The sequence below is a fragment of the Colias philodice genome, chromosome 12 (assembly GCF_061535455.1).
Source record: "Colias philodice isolate Cphi_HAF_F1 chromosome 12, ilColPhil1 Martin Lab GWU primary, whole genome shotgun sequence".
NCBI lineage: Eukaryota > Metazoa > Arthropoda > Insecta > Lepidoptera > Pieridae > Colias > Colias philodice.
In genome coordinates this window covers 9128325-9144645 of record NC_143097.1, presented here as the reverse complement: position 1 = coordinate 9144645, position 16321 = coordinate 9128325, and the positions used below count along the sequence as shown (strand labels likewise).

General features: G+C 32.8%; 2 protein-coding genes across 2 annotated transcripts in view; one reads left to right on the top strand and one right to left on the bottom strand.

Annotated features, from left to right (window-relative positions):
- Positions 1-16321, bottom strand: part of Hpr1 (THO complex 1-like protein Hpr1) — a 45301-nt gene that overhangs the window by 12517 nt on the left and 16463 nt on the right. The window lies entirely within an intron of this gene.
- On the top strand, positions 336-9053 carry Ns3 (nucleostemin 3). Its single transcript, XM_089701722.1, has 10 exons — positions 336-530; positions 606-829; positions 1171-1392; positions 1710-1830; positions 2003-2545; positions 3023-3175; positions 3790-3928; positions 4565-4764; positions 6190-6278; positions 8849-9053. The coding sequence occupies exons 1-10, from the start codon at positions 435-437 to the stop codon at positions 8970-8972; spliced, it is 1911 nt and encodes a 636-aa protein (XP_089557848.1). The 5' UTR covers positions 336-434; the 3' UTR covers positions 8973-9053.

Below are 16321 nucleotides of genomic sequence, written 5' to 3'. Positions count from 1 at the left end.
CAGACGTTATAAAATACAAATATGTGAATAGCGGTTCGTGTGGAAACCAAGTGGAAACTCTAGACTCAAATGTTTCGTCGAGTCCTATGGTCGAGTCACGAGTTGAATAGCGAATATCATATTAGGAACGTGTAACTCCGAAAGAAATTTAAAAAATGGCGAGCTTTGAACTATTATAGACATATTTAATTCGGCTTTATCACATAGCTTTATCGTGGCTTTATCACAAAGATTATTCACATTTCATTTCAAATAAACAAGACTTCGGACTTCCTAAAAAAGAACCCAAAACGTCATTCTTGTCATAATATGGAAATGTCATTTGTCACGTGTCATAGTAAATTTGCGCCTGTCAATTTTTGCACGTTTATTTGTAAACGAAATAACCTTAATTTCATTAAAAAAGAAAGAAGAATACGCACAAACATTCCAAAATGGGGAAGAAAAATAAAGATACTCTTGGACGTTCCTTAATCAAAGATAGATTTGCTAAAAATCGACATCGACGTCATGTAGAAGATAATACTATGGTATGTAATAATACGCTTAAAAGTTATTAAGTTTCTTCCAAAAACACATTATTGATTATAATATTGTATTTTTAGCTGCACACAACAGAAGTTAATGATGGATACGAATGGGGGAGACTCAACTTGCAATCAGTCACAGCGGAATCATCTCTACAAGAATTTTTGTCTACAGCGGAATTAGCAAATCGAGAATTTATCGCAGAGAAGCTTAATGTGAAATACGTCAAGTCCGCTCCAAGTGCTGTGGAACTGCAGACCTCACAACCCGACTTTGATGAGCCATTAACAGTTCCAAGAAGGTTTGTTCATTCACATAATATATTTGATTATAAAACATATTGATTCAATGATAGGTTTTATCTACGAGTCGAAAGAAAGAAAACAAAATTAACAGATTCTAGAGCATCGTAGTAAAAAACAAAGTTGCTTTCTGCCGTCTGCATCTGTTTCTTTTAAAAGATAGAGTGATTGTCAAAGAAGGTTTTGGAATATAATTTATTAAGTTTTAGACTAATGGGGCGGAAAAGAATTTGTATACAAAATGTTATAAATATACTTGAAACTTACTTTTAAAGATTTTGAAATTGAAAATTTCTACATTATAAATATATTTCTTTTACTTATGTTCTATGCATTTTAGACCACCATGGCGCCCAGGTATCACAGCAGAGGAACAAATAAGCAGGGAGAAGGACTCGTTCCTGGACTGGAGGCGTCACCTCAATGAATTGCAAGCTTCGCTCGGAGCGGCCGTTACACCGTATGAACGGAATATTGAGTTGTGGAAGCAATTGTGGAGGACACTCGAGAAGTCTGATGTGGTACTGCTTCTGTTGGATGCTAGGAACCCATTGTTATTCAGGTATTGCAAGATAAATTCCAATTTTAAAGATAGATTGCAATTTTAAAGATAGATTGCAATTTTAAAGATAGATTGCAATTTTAAAGATAAATTGCAATTTTAGAGATTGTACACAATAGCGGAAATTTGGTTATCCACAGTCAGTACATATTTCAAAAGTAATGTTGTGTTGAAAAATTTATTCATATCTCACAATACAAGACATACAAGTACAAATACATACAGTAAAAGTAGTAATTCACTTAATAATTTAACTTACTCTAACTTACAAAAAAAAACAATAGGGTTGATAATTTTCATTTTCCTTAATTTTACAGATGTTTAGATCTAGAAAAGTATGCAACTGAACAAAAGTGCAAGATTATTCTTTTATTAAACAAAGCGGATTTGACTACAGAATATGTTCGAAAATGCTGGGCTGAATATTTCACAAAAGAGGTACTCAACATATTTACCTTCTACATTTTTTTAATGCTAATAAAAATTAAACCTTGGTCACTAAAATTTGTACTTATCTTCAACGTTTTTTAAATCCAATTAGTACTAAATATTTCCTATTAAAAAAAACTATAAAAAAAACTGTGCAGCATAATTTTGTTTTCTTTTTCAGAACATATCAATAATATTTTTCTCAGCTGCAAAGACTACAAAAGAGAGGAAAATTTCAGAGGAGGAAAAAATAGAAAAACCAGACTCTGGCACAGAATCTATTTCTGATGATGAAGAAGATATTTCTGACGAAGAAACAAAACCGGATGAAATAAAAGAAACAGAAGATGACATAGAAACATTCAAAAAACATTTAGGAGTTATAAATGAAGCCGTTACAAGCACAGCTAATAAATTAGACGCAATTCAAATAGCGTTAGATAAAGTTATGGAAAATCTGAGATTAGGGAAACCTATAGAGCCTTTTGAAGTGAAAGAATTAGAAAAAATTGATAAAGTAGAAAGTATTAGTGAAGATATTGAAACAAATGTTACTAATGTTTGTAATTCACATGAAATATTTGGAAGGGATAAATTAGTGGAGGTTCTGAAGGCTATGAAAGTGGATAAATTGAAGAATCCTCCTAGATTGACTGTGGGCATGATTGGTTACCCTAATGTGGGGAAATCTAGTACTGTCAATGTGTTAATGCAGACTAAAAAAGTGAGTATTTTTACATGTTTATTATATTTGCATGTTTAATAAGTTCCCTTTAAGCACTTATATTTTTACTAGCTGCTCTTCGCGTTTTCACTGGCGTGGCTCCGCTCCTGTTGGCTTCTGTCATAGCGTAATGATATAATATAGCTTATAGCCTAAAGCCTATACTTAAAGCCTTCCTCAATAAGTGGGCTATCTATATCTATATACTGAAATTTTTCAAATTGGAACAGTAGTTCCTGAGATTAGCGCGTTCAAACGAACAAACAAACTCTTCAGTATTATAATATTAGTATAGATTATTTTAGTTTATAAAACAATGATTTTTGTATCTTTATGTTATTGTAATAGCCTTTTGTTTAGTAACTTACCAAAGTTTTCAATATAACTGAACTTCTACTTTTTCCAATTACATTAGGGATTTTTCTGTTATAAATGAAAATACATAAGGCTGGAGATAACTTTATATTTTTATTTCAGGTTAGTGTGAGTTCAATGCCAGGACACACAAGGCACATACAGTCACTAATCCTCGACAATGATATAGAGTTACTAGACTGTCCTGGCTTAGTGTTGCCAGCGTATGCAGTGGCTCCTGATCTATTGCTCACAGCTGTGTTGCCGATTGACCAGGTTTGTATAGGACAATACATATTTTAAAGGGCTTTTGATGATGCTTTTGTGAGTTTTTTTCAAGACCTTTAAAATGTAATGATTTAATGTTAATTTAAAGTAATATGTCAAACGATAAGTGTTATTTTTTAATATTTTCTTCAATTTAATTTTTATTTAATGGTAATTTTGGTTTGTAGTTTGTACAATTCTGCCAGTAATATTGTCTTTTAATATCTTTTTTGAGTACCTATTACTATTGTTATGATACCAGCTATGGCCCTTGCTTTTATGTATTTGTGTTAAAATATCTATGCTATTTTTTCATAAGATGCTTCCATTTATAAAAATAATGTGTGCGTGTACTAGTGTACACACGTAAGAAGTGAAACTTCTTTATGACCTTTTTTTTCAAAAAATAATTTACTATATGCATCTTTACAGAAATACGTCGAATCACGCGTGGTAGGGATAAGAAAAAGATAGCGCGTAACGGAAAAATGTCACGCGCAACGAAAAAATGTTACACTAAATTTTTTTACAACCCCGATAAAGAAGTTTCACTTCAATAATTTTCCAAAAAATGTTAATATAATTTTTTTTTTTTTTAATTATAACCAATTATTTTCTTATAGATGCGAGCTCACGACGCAGCAATGGCGCGTCTCTGCCAATTGGTCAGTAAACACACGTTTGAAGAGAAATATGGACTGCTCTTGCCAGAAAATGAGTCTACCGATCTTGAATATAAGATGATTCTGACTGCTCATGCTTGTGAGTTTTTTTTTTACTACTGAACTAGATATTTGATAATGTTGGGGAGATAATCTAATAAATAAAATATCGTTCTAATTTATTTACTGAAGAATTCAAATTTAAACATATATACATAATATAATGAATTTTTTGGTTTTTATAATTTGATCAATAATAAAATTATTTCATTTTATTTGATAGCTAGACAGTTTCTCAATTTTCACAATAAGCCAACCAATAACTCCAACCTTACTCAGGAGGCACATATACATATTATATACATTATACTATCATCAATCTCCAAAGCGTAAATCCCTTATTATTTAGAACTAGGTTTCCGCCCGCGGCTTCGCCCGCGCAGTCAAAGAAAAACCCGCATAGTTCCCGTTCCCGTGTGATTTCCGGGATTGCGTCATTTTCCCGGGATAAAAAGTAGCCTATCCTTTCTCGGGTATCAAAATATCTCCATACCAAATTTCATGAAAATTGGTTCAGTAGTTTAGGCGTGATTGAGTAACAGACAGACAGACAGAGTTACTTTCGCATTAATAATATTAAGTATGGATGACGAAAAATATGTAACAAAAGTGTACTTTATTTTTTCTGAACAATTTTTTTTAATTTTCTTCAATATTTTAAATGTTTCTTCTCCAGTCAACAGAGGCTTCATGACAGCAGCCGGTCAGCCAGACCAATCTAGATCAGCTAGATTATTACTAAAAGATGCGGCAAGTGGTAGATTACACTGGGAACAGTTACCACCGGGCTTTCAACCTGCGTCTGTTGAAATATTGATAGAAGATAAGAAGAATGAGACGAGGAAACCCACCCCAAGGGAGGCTAGGGCTGTTGAGGTGGGTATCTATTTATTGAAGTGAAAACTTCTTTAGCGGCGTTGGGTATAAAATCTTAAACTCGCGTCAGGACACGTGGCCTGATCGAAAAAGCGTAAGACGGATTTTTTTTTAGCCCTTATATTCCATGCGTTAGACGGATACCATTCCAAAATATCAAACATGCTGAACGTTAATAATCAAGTTTTCACTTCTGCTGGCACTCCCGGAGTGCAACCCGTCTTTTTTTTATTTATTTTACGCTTTAGTTTAATTTTACAATACCAGGATATCAGAAGCAATTGGCGGCTTTATTGCTAAATAGCAATTTCTTCCAAGCAAACAGTATCAAGCATACAGTTTACAGTTGCAAATTTGGGAAGATAGTGTACACATAAAAGAAAAATTAATCACATAAAAAGCATATAAATTAATACTAAAAACATACAAATTGTATTGCTCACACATGAGAAAATACAAATACAGAAAGAGCATAAAATATAGAAAGGCATGTACTAACGGCGGCCTTATCGCTAGGTAGCGATCTCTTCCAGGCTACCGTATGTATGTGCGTAGGAGAGATTTTGATTGAGGTGGGTAGTTGAAGAAAAAAAATATTAAAAAACTAGCGGTCCGCCCCGGCTTCGCCCGTGGTACATATTTCGCAATAAAAGGTAACTTATGTTCTTTCTCAGGGTCTAAAGATTGTCTGTGCCAAATTTCATCAAAATCGGTCCAGTAGTTTATGCGTGAAAACCATACATGCATACATAATTACAAACCTTTCCTCTTTATAATATTAGTATAGAAGAGCGTGCCGAGCACACGTGTCAGAAGTGAAACTTCTTTGGCAAGATTCAAAGATTGAATTTGATATTTTGGTTTTATGGCATTCTAATGCTTTATAAATATATTTTTTTTATTAAAGTATTGAAAAAATCTATCACTAGGCGGGATTCGAACCCGCGTCTTTCCACCATGTGTGTGTGTGTGTGTGTAATTCTAGGTATAAATACGAGCTACTTACCTATTCTGTCGAAGAGGTGAAAATAAATGAAACACATTGATTCCAGGTGCATTGCATTTAGTGTTAACTCGGTTACAAAATTTTAATTTTGATAGATTTTTCGTCTTATTTCGCGTTAATTTTATCGAGTGAAAATTACTCGGTTATTTCTATGTCCTTATTGGCTAAACAAATAATGTTTTCATGGGAAAGATTCCATATATTTGAAAGTAAACTGTCTGATCTAATCAATTTTTACACATTTTTATTAGCTTCACGTTTGTATGTAACCGATTCATTTAGACTCGATTTTAACCCACTTTAAACGGACAAATTTAATTCAATTTAATTCAATTCAAATCGCGGTAACTTATATATGTGACCATTGAATTATTTCATATTTAATTTTCAATTAATTAATTTTTTTAAATAATATACAGGGTTGGTTGAACAAATCGACTGAAATTGACAACGCATTCTTCGCGATGCAAAAAAGTGGAGCGCATGTTAAAGGAAAACCTATTTTGGGGTAAGTTATTAAAAATGTTTAATTATTTCTATACCCGGCGCGGCGAATGATGATTCCTATGACACTGACAGTTATTCTCAAGAGACAAACTTGTAATGGCGTCACCATTAAATTAGAAACGTATTGGAGGCGTCTAAAAATGGCATTTATTATTTTTTACGTAGCTTCATCTTCATGCCATAACAATGATATTCCGTTGGAATTATAACAATTCTTAACATTTACGAGAAATTATATCAAGCTGACTTTACGTTTACGCCTTCAAAACTTACATCGTTGGCATTTATCGACTTGTGCGGAAAGTATCGATAAACAAATTTCTAACTTCTATCGATAATGGAAACGAGTTCACATTTTTTCCATGCTTAAGCTTTAGTTCATTCACTATTGAATGGAACAGAAGATCGCAGCATAATTAATTAATTAATTACCGTTCGCGTTAATTTACTTACCTATGATAATTTTTTAGACAAATTAAATGGGGGATTCCATTTTCATGATAAAATAATATACACTGTGTTAAACGGTATAAAAATTACGTGAAAATGGGCACATTTTTATGTTTTGGAAAACTTACGTTTTACTTAGGTACCTACTTAATCTATGCTAAAAAACTTAAATTAATACAACAACAACATAATGGACGTTAAAAATTTTAGTTAAATAATTCATTTTATAATATTTGTAAAAACATGTTTACCGACGTGGCTGAATGCAAACCACGCCTTTGCCTATAAAATATGTAGTAAAATATCGACACGACCCCTCATACGAGCAATCACTAAGACGAACTGTCATAGGGATCATCATTCGCCGCGCCGGGTATAACTGTAGCTGTGAATAATTGAGACTTAAATTTATTAAATATATTTTAAATGTTTATTGGTCGATATTTCTCATTTAAAACAGTTAGGATTCAATATAATATTGCTAGAGCAAATTATTTTCAACTAATAACAGAAAACAGAATGATGCTCTGAAAACTTCGCCGATGACGTAAAGCTAATAGGTACTGAAATAGAATCGAATGCCTCAAAAGGAGTAGAGTTGTCTTCATAATTTACAACGTATATATACATTATAGTACGTCCGCCAAGAAATGGTATTGCGTTTACATAAACTTTATTTATTCCACTAATCTTCTGTAAGAAACACTTTTCATATTAAATATAAATCATTTGCATATCACTTGTTCGGTAAAAACTAAACAGCTTTTAAAGAGGAGATCTAGTAAAACAACTGTAGTCTAATCTCATAAACCCAATTCTTTCAACTTATTTATACGCAATTTGTAACGAGATACACAAGCAATAAATATATTTAAAACGTTTCCAAATTTTCCGAAATGGACGCATTTCTCTCGCGAAACAACATTGAGAATAATGTATGTTTGAAAGATGTGCAAGTATCAAAAGAATATGTGAGTCTTAAAGTTGTTTATTTTAAAAACACGTGGTTAGTGTTTTTCAATCTAAATGCGTTAGAGTTTACGCTTTAGTAAGCTTCAACTATATCTAAACAAATAGAGATCTGAAGAATTCGGTTACCGGATTAAATGAGTTTTTGATGGTAACGGAAAATTTCCCTTTAACCTTAGTTATAAATGCAATCTGTTCCTAAACCTTGAGAATGAAGATGAATTTTGCGTAGACTGAAAAATAAAATAGAAAATACATTAAACGGTGATAGGATTTATATTATGCGCTGTAAAAGCTTTTAATTGATGTTCCATGTTTCCAACAAAAATAAGATTTTTCAAAAAGTATTTTTACTAATGTTGATAAAAAGAACTGATTCAAATTTTTCGTGAATAATGAAAGTATGAAGCGTACTTACCAAAGATTAGTGAGCAAAAATTGGAAAATGTAACTATGAATATTTATACAGATATAAAGATTATACGGAGATAAAAGTTGCCTTTATCATTATTTTGTTTATTAGTCAATAAAAAAGGAGCATAATTTAAGTATTATACATCAAAAAGTGCGCTTAAACCGACGGTGAGTACAGTAATTCTGGAATGTACTGGAACTGTGGACATTTCTAGAACTGGACAAATTATTGCGCACAAATATACTTTTGAGCAATTTTCACGATCGTTAACCCTCCGTCTCCTCGTAAACTAGTTAAATTTTATGAATTAACGCTTGGCTCCGGTCCAGGGTGACCATTTCAAAAGTTTATTTAGGTTCCCCTTAAATATAATTGATAATATTTAACGCTGTCTCTTTCATCTCGAGGATTATTATGTGCACATTCTGTGGTATTATGTAGGCATTACACTCTATTTAATGAAATACAAGGTGTTTTAAAATGGTATATAAGCTGTTGGATAATCATTTAATTTCGAAATAAAATGTGCCGTTTGATATGAATTCAATGTTTGTAAACAATTATTTCATGAAGGAATGTTCAAAGGCATCTGAATTGATGATTCATATCATGGAATTAGCATTCCTCACTCAGTTAGAGTGACTTATAGTGCAATAAAGTAGAGTGTAGTCTGTTATCGTTTATTGTTGCCAGGTGCAGAATTGAAAATTGCATATGAAATGTATATATTTTTTCAGGATTTCTGGAGCGCAGACAACTGATAAAATGGTCAGCAAGCCCTGGAAGCAAGAAAAACGTCACGCCAATAAAAATAAGCGGGAAAAATTAAGAAGAGTATATTCACATTTGGATGAACATTAATATTCGATAAATATCATAAATATCACCCATAAAATGTATTTGTGTTGTATATACAAGCAAAAATAAAAATACGTATTGAAAGCTATATTTTATTTACATTTTAATATTGTTTTGGCAGTTAGAGCTGTGCGAAAATTATGGCCTTACGTAGGAAGGATTATATTTTACTCAAAACAATTGCTTATAAAATTGAGACTTAGGAGTTATAAATCTTTGCCAGTTTAATAAATTAGCGCGTATTGCGTCATTGCTTTGGGCACGCAGAACCGTTTGGAGGCGTGGCGCCAAATTTCTATGACTTTGTTGCCAGACTCAAATTCATTTTGGTGAAGGGAATTATCCTAATAATCTTATTTATATCTTCTTGCCGAGAAAAAAAAATGCATTTGTAGCGAATTGCATTTACGAATTGCAATAGAATAATCATTAACTATATCTAGCATTAATGATTATTCTATTGCAATTCGTAAATAGAAAAAAAAACCTATTTTAAAAAAGAACAACTTATTCGGCTATTAGATAGAGCCAGATTATTTTTAAATATATTTAGTTTTTAACGCATTTATAAAATAAAATGCAGGCAATACTTGGTAGAAATATCAAATAACTGATGAAAGTGTCATCAACGTTCAACCAATCAGCTTTCGCTGCTACGAGAAGGGGCGGAGTCTAAGCGCATGTGTGAGGGAAGGAAAAAATAACAGACAATTTCTCACCTGATACTGAAGCTAGGTCAATTTCTGGATGCATTATTTTATTTCTTTGTAGAATTATGATTCATTTTATTGCTTTATTGCTATATAAATAGCAGGCAACTGATGTGCAACTGAGCTTGCGTCTCACAGTGTAGTTATCGATGATAGACACCGCCCACAAATGTAACCTAACGTACAGGGTATAACAATTTATAAAAACTCAGTTTTAGTTCAAAGTAAAAAGTGTTAATTATTTTTAACGAATCGAGAAATCATTCGCTTTTTTTTTTGTTTACTGCTGTTGATTATACTTAGATGCGGCTTCTGAACGACGTTTTCAAATATCTGGGTAAGTAAGTAAGATCAGTTTTCATTACTAAGCTACTTAAAAGCGAAGCGAAGTATTTCTCATTGAAATATGTTCAGTATTGAATGGCGTAATGCTGGCCCGAACCGTCTGATTTACAATACGCTTGCTAATTTAAGACAAGTGGTCGATTTTATGTTCGCAAGTCGTGCGTTCGATAAGGTGATGACGTACCGATTCCGGCGCTATGGAATATACATAATATAGGTAATATACGGAATATGTGGAAATGGGAATTGAATCATACGTTTGTTAAGTGTAAGAATTTTTATACGAGGGAGGATTAAGTTACTAAACATTTGGGGGGTAGTTTGAAACTAGACATAATATCACTACTCACTATTGCTTCGATTGCAGACGTAGACCTACCTAGATATATGTATATTTTTACCAATCACATAATATGCAATGGATTAACGACAGGTTGCTTGTAAAAAATTGGCCGCAAGTATCTGTAATGACTTTTTTTTCTAGCGACTATTGTAAAAAGGACGCCAAAAACATAATTTTTGCAAGGTACAAAGCTTTAGCAAACAACATTTGTCTTGACTTTGCTCTCTGTTGGGTACAAAACTCGCAAAAAGATAACATAATATAGGTACTATATTTAATCGAAACTATTTGTAAAGAAACGGAACAGAGAATTTCACAGGAAGTATTTCAACATTCACAAGCTTTCAAACACGCTCTTAATAATAATGTGTAAGTAGTATTTTCCGTTTCCTCTGTTCTGTTTATTTGCATCTACACAACCAGTATTGCTAGTGTTTATGTGTGTGACCAAGTCTTAAAATTAGGTTGTTGACCTGCTGAAAAATAACATGTTTATTCGGTTCCCTTTCCCATATATTTCTATATAAACCTTTTGTTACATACCTATTCTTACAAGGTACATATATTACATTTGTAAATAAATTTAATATATAATTACTATTTCTTCGACCGCTCGTACTGGAAATCTTTAAGGAAGGCCTTTGTCCAGCAGTGGACATCTCACGGGCATGGGCGTAGCTAGCCATGGGCTCAGGGTGGGGCAATCATATAAAATAATATGTAACTAGAAACAGTACCCGAGGTCTTATCCCGGTTAAATTTTAGGGTTCCAAACCTCAAAAGGAAAAACGGAACCCTTATAGGATCACTTAGTTGTCCGTCTGTCTGTCTGTTTATCTTTCAAGACCTTTTTTCTCAGGAACGCGTAGATATATGATGCTGAAATGAATATTAAATACTAATGTCTACCGTCCCTTGAAGCTGTGAAAAAATCAAACTCATAAACCAACGCAATCAAAAGATACAGCCGTTTATGCTGTAAATTTTCGCAAATTGCGACTTTTGCAAGGGAATCATAACCTACAGGGTACTTTCCGTGAACACAGAATCTTGAAATTTGGTAAGAAGCAACATCTTATATGACAGTTACAAGAATAATTAAATAAATAAATAATTGTGAAAAGTATAAATTTTCTGTAACAACATATAAACAGGCTTAAACGCAACCATCGGTGCGCAAGTTCAACTCGCGGATTTTATTTCATACAAAATGGTCAGAAGGGCCGTTGTATCAAGAAATAAGTTAATAGTTGTGTCTTCTAGATACTACATGGATGTAGTAGTAGACACAACCAAAAAACCGGCCAAGTGCGAATCGAACTCACGCACCGAGGGTTCTATACTTTTTTTTGTTGTTGCTTTAAATTTATGCTTTTCGCAAATTTTTTCTTTATATGCGCTATAAGAAGTTACTTAAAACAGATTCTGGTTTCACGGGAAGTACCCTGTAGCTGATTGCTTTGCCTAGTAGTTGGATTTTTCATTAGATTTGAGTATTCGATAATGTTTTAAGCAATACATCCACGCGTTCCTGATAAAAAAAGGTGTTGACAGGCAGACGGACAACAAAGTGAAGAATAAGGGTTCCACTTTTTTCCTTTTGGTGGTTCAGAACCATAAACATAATATGTTTGGGGCTACTTTTTAAAGTGAAACTTTTATTACATCGTCTCAAACTTTTTGGTCTGTGTAGCGCATGTCGCGTGTATCGCGGCTGCCGAGTAGGTATACCTACTCGGCAGCCGATCGTCACGCGACATGCGCTACACAAAGCAGTGTTCGGAACCGTTCGAACAGTTTCACTTTTACCGTGGTTTCATAAAACCACACAACATTTTTATTATACAGTTTAGATTTGATTTATTAATTTCTTTTTTTACCATGAAATATAAAAGTTTAAAAAGTTTTTGGCCAATATCTCAAAAACTACCCACTTTGGGGCAAAAGTTATTAGTGTAACCTTTTTTGTAGAGAATAAAATTTCGCATCTTTTCTACCTTGTAAACTTTTTCGTAAAACTGAATGCCCATTACCCATATTTTTTGAGTATAGAACGTTTAATGTAGAAATGCCGCGGGCGGCCGAAATAAACTACTTACCTTAGATAAATTTTTAAGCACTACAGCACATATTTTTTTTAGTTTGTTGAATTTGCACCATTATAATATACTATGCATACCTTGAAATTTTCGATTAAACGCCCAGTAGTCCAACATTAAACGTTCAATAACTCGAGAAGTACGGGCATTAGAAAAAAAAATCAAACAAATGCAGCTGTAGAGTGTAGAAAATAAAGTGCTCTTAAAAAATGAATAGATATGCATTTTATTGATTAATCAAATATTTTAACAGTTACTAGCCAAAAACGATAAACCGGTTCAATAAATAGGCCATAAATCGTAAACGGTAAGTTTTACAAAAAAGTTTACAATGTGAAAAAGATGCGAAATTTAATTCTCTACAAAAAAAGTCATAATAATTTTTACCCTAAAGTAGATAGTCTCCGAGAAATCGTAGATAAAGATTGCGTTTGTGTACGCATAAGATAAATCGTACCAGCTTTTTGTTTTGATCGCATTTTTTTATGTCGACTGACGACTTTTGAGTATGAATTTCTTACAAATATTAAGTAAATAGTTAGTACCTTGATAATTTAGTTTTTTAAATTTGATTAGGTACCTTCCAGGTCGGAGCCAGGGTGGGGCAAGCGCCCCACCCTGCCCCACCGTGGCTACGCCCATGCTCACGGGTGAAACAACAAAAATTATCTTACGGTTACGGTACCTACCTTAATCTTCTTAAAACTTCCAGGGATAATTCTGTGGTTTTACTGCATAAAATAAACAAATTAAACAGAGACGTGGTGTGTTCCCACATCCAGCAATTGTTGCCAATTTTTAATTTATTCTTTGCACGTGTGTTTATTTAATACAAAGTAACGATGTGGGTGGAATTCACGAGGCAATAACTAACGGGAGCCATTGATGCGGTATATCAATGTATTTACTGCTCTAGTTAGGTATTTACAGGTGTTCCTTTTTTATACCTATGAAAGTACCCACATCTTCGAAAATACTTACTTTCTTTAAAAAAAAAAAGTCTGACTGTTTTTATAAATCCTGCAATAAATGAAACATTATCCTTACATAAAAAATGAAGTACCTAAAGGCTAAGTAGGTACTGTACGATCGTTATTTCTCACAACAATCACAGTATTAAATATCCTTAGATATGAATGGTATTGATATGCAAATAAATAAAGAAAAATACTTACCAACTGAATAACGTAGGGCGTACTGCGTAGACTGTTGAGTTTTAGCATGAAAAGCAGTAATGTTTTGAAGGTTTGAACTTGTAACGACGAGATAAAATTACATAAAACAGATATTATGTTTATTAAAAACTAGCGGTCCGCCCCGGCTTCGCCCGTGGTACATATTTACGTTTTCTCTACATAAAAACCATCCTCGTACTTCAAGAAATATAAGTAATAAAAAAAGAATTATCGAAATCGGTTCAGCCGTTCTCGAGTTATGCGCTTACCAACACATTTTGCGATTCATTATAAGATATACATTCATGTGCACTTCCGACACGAGTAAAAACTTTAAACGAAGGAATATAAAATTAAAGAGGAAGGAAATAACACGTTGAGCTGATCCTCAACGCAGTTACGAAATATATTAAGAAAAAATACAATATTAACTAGTTAATTAATTAAATAAAATACACTGTGCATATTTATAAAGGAAGAAATTGATTAGCTGCAATCTTGAGAAATCTTGATCTGTAGACTGTACTACGTTGGTCCATCTTCGCAACCGGAGTAAGTTCTCATAAAGGAGACCTTTTCACTTTGCTGTTGACAATGTGCAACGCATCAGCAGCAAAGCGGAAAAAGACAAATTTATGGAGAACTTTCTTCAACTCTTCTGTCTTCAGACTGTTCTTTATGGGTTGTCACTTGTGGCTGTTGAAAGGCCTGTGAAATTCAATACTACAATATAAGGTAAGTGGGTTGTACGTTATTAGCAATTAGGAGATACAATTTTATAATAATACGTCACAAGTAACTATTGTTAAAGAGCATGCATAAACTATAAAACACGATGTAATGATTTATATTTTATAGCTATTGAAAAAGTACCTACCATGTGACTCGACTACCATCTCTGAAAACAAAACAAACTTCTGTGTATTCATAAATTACTTAAATCACTAGTCCAATGAACCAGCAAAATTGAATTATTAAATCCGACGCAGACATTTTAAATGAAATCAAAATGTACAGAAACATTACAAATCATTCATTGTTTCTCACAACAAATTATTTGCGTTAGAAAAGTTTAGTTAAACACACGGATATCCATGTTTTGGCAAGTGGCCTATTTTTACATGTAAGTACAGCTAGCAGTATAAACAAATCGGTTTATGTAAATACTAGGAGATGTAGGAATGCAAAGTACGCACGAAGGAAGTGAATTAAACCCCGTGGGTTCGTTACCCGGCTGTGACGGTAATGCTTCGTAACTATTTTTAAGAAATCCTATAATTATCACGACGTTTTTATCGTCTGCGCTCAGTAAAAAATATCTTCTGGGAATTCTACAGGTTTTTAAATAGTTTGGAATTTTAGATAATTTGTTATTCTTAAATTTATGTTTTAATTCATGCAAACTTGGGATCAATATTAGGGAAGGAACAGGTCCCCTTAATACAGGTTAGGTATACCTAGTAAGGGGGCCTGAACCCCAATCCAATATGTCAAACTTATGTATGAATTCAAATAAAGATTTTATTTATTTATTTATTTATTTATTTATTTATTTATTACCTACCGAAATTGACGCGGTAAGATTTATTTCATATGTATCGATTACCGATATAGATCGGTAGGTACCTACCTACGCTCAAATTATATATAAATTGTGTGTACAGTGCCCAGGTAGGTACTATATGTAGAATAATGACAAATTAGACCAAAGAATATTAATCGTATAAAGCGAACAAACATAGATTAGGAAGGTATCTAGTAAAATAGCTAGCTAGTCTCTGAGACGATATTACCTATTGTCTATTCCAAAAATCACATATGTAGGTACATATAGTACCTATATACTATAACTTTTTAGTTCTTGGGTCCCAGGAGGATATAGGTACGATTACACAAATACATAGATATGCTTTTAGATTGCTCATAAGCGAATTAAAACTTTAGATACCCATAAGTATTGGATTTAGGTATGTCTTAAGTGTATTCTTCTCTCAGTAATTATCGATAAATATCTAATTCCGAATATGTAAGCAAGTCTTCTAGACACAGTTTAAAGAAAATAATCTACTTTGCATGCAGATGCCGCCATGTAGGTAGGTATTGTAAGATGATAAATGAGGAGGCATTCATATACTTACGTACCTACTAAATAACAAATTTGACTGAAAAATATGAACTTGTTTTTATTTTATTTACCAATTTATAACGAGTAGATATTTCAAAATGACTCGTCATAAATATGAAGTTTACCCAAGCTTGTTATAATGATAAATTACTTACAAACTGAATGTTATTTTTGAGGCAGAAACAATTTTCATCAAGACGCTTTAAAATCTCTTTTGATTTGCAGAGAGAATAACAAAGCGCGATATTTTTATGACTTACATCCATCGACATAGACGTTTTAATGGACTACTAAAATTATTATACCAAAAAATGTAGTTCACAAACACATTAACAGCGTTGGAACGAAACGTTAAGATCTCAGTTGAACATTGTTAGTTAGGCTTATTGGATTAATATTCGCTGATTCATGGTTCCCGTAATAAACTTGAGCATTTAAAAAAATGAACGAGTATCGTCGTCGTCGTCGTCGTCGTTTGTTTTTATGAGAACTTTAATAACAATCCACCGCCAGTCTAAATGCATCTCAATTATCGTAAAACTTTTTGTTCTGGCA

What these genes read in the sequence shown, in the direction of transcription:
- Ns3 (XM_089701722.1), top strand. Translation starts at nt 435, where the DNA reads ATGGGGAAGAAAAATAAAGATACTCTTGGACGTTCCTTAATCAAAGAT. An exon ending in GATTCTGACTGCTCATGCTT is followed by an intron (nt 3,929 to 4,564) that starts GTGAGTTTTTTT and finishes TTTCTTCTCCAG; the next exon opens with TCAACAGAGGCTTCATGACA. An exon ending in AAAGGAAAACCTATTTTGGG is followed by an intron (nt 6,279 to 8,848) that starts GTAAGTTATTAA and finishes ATATTTTTTCAG; the next exon opens with GATTTCTGGAGCGCAGACAA.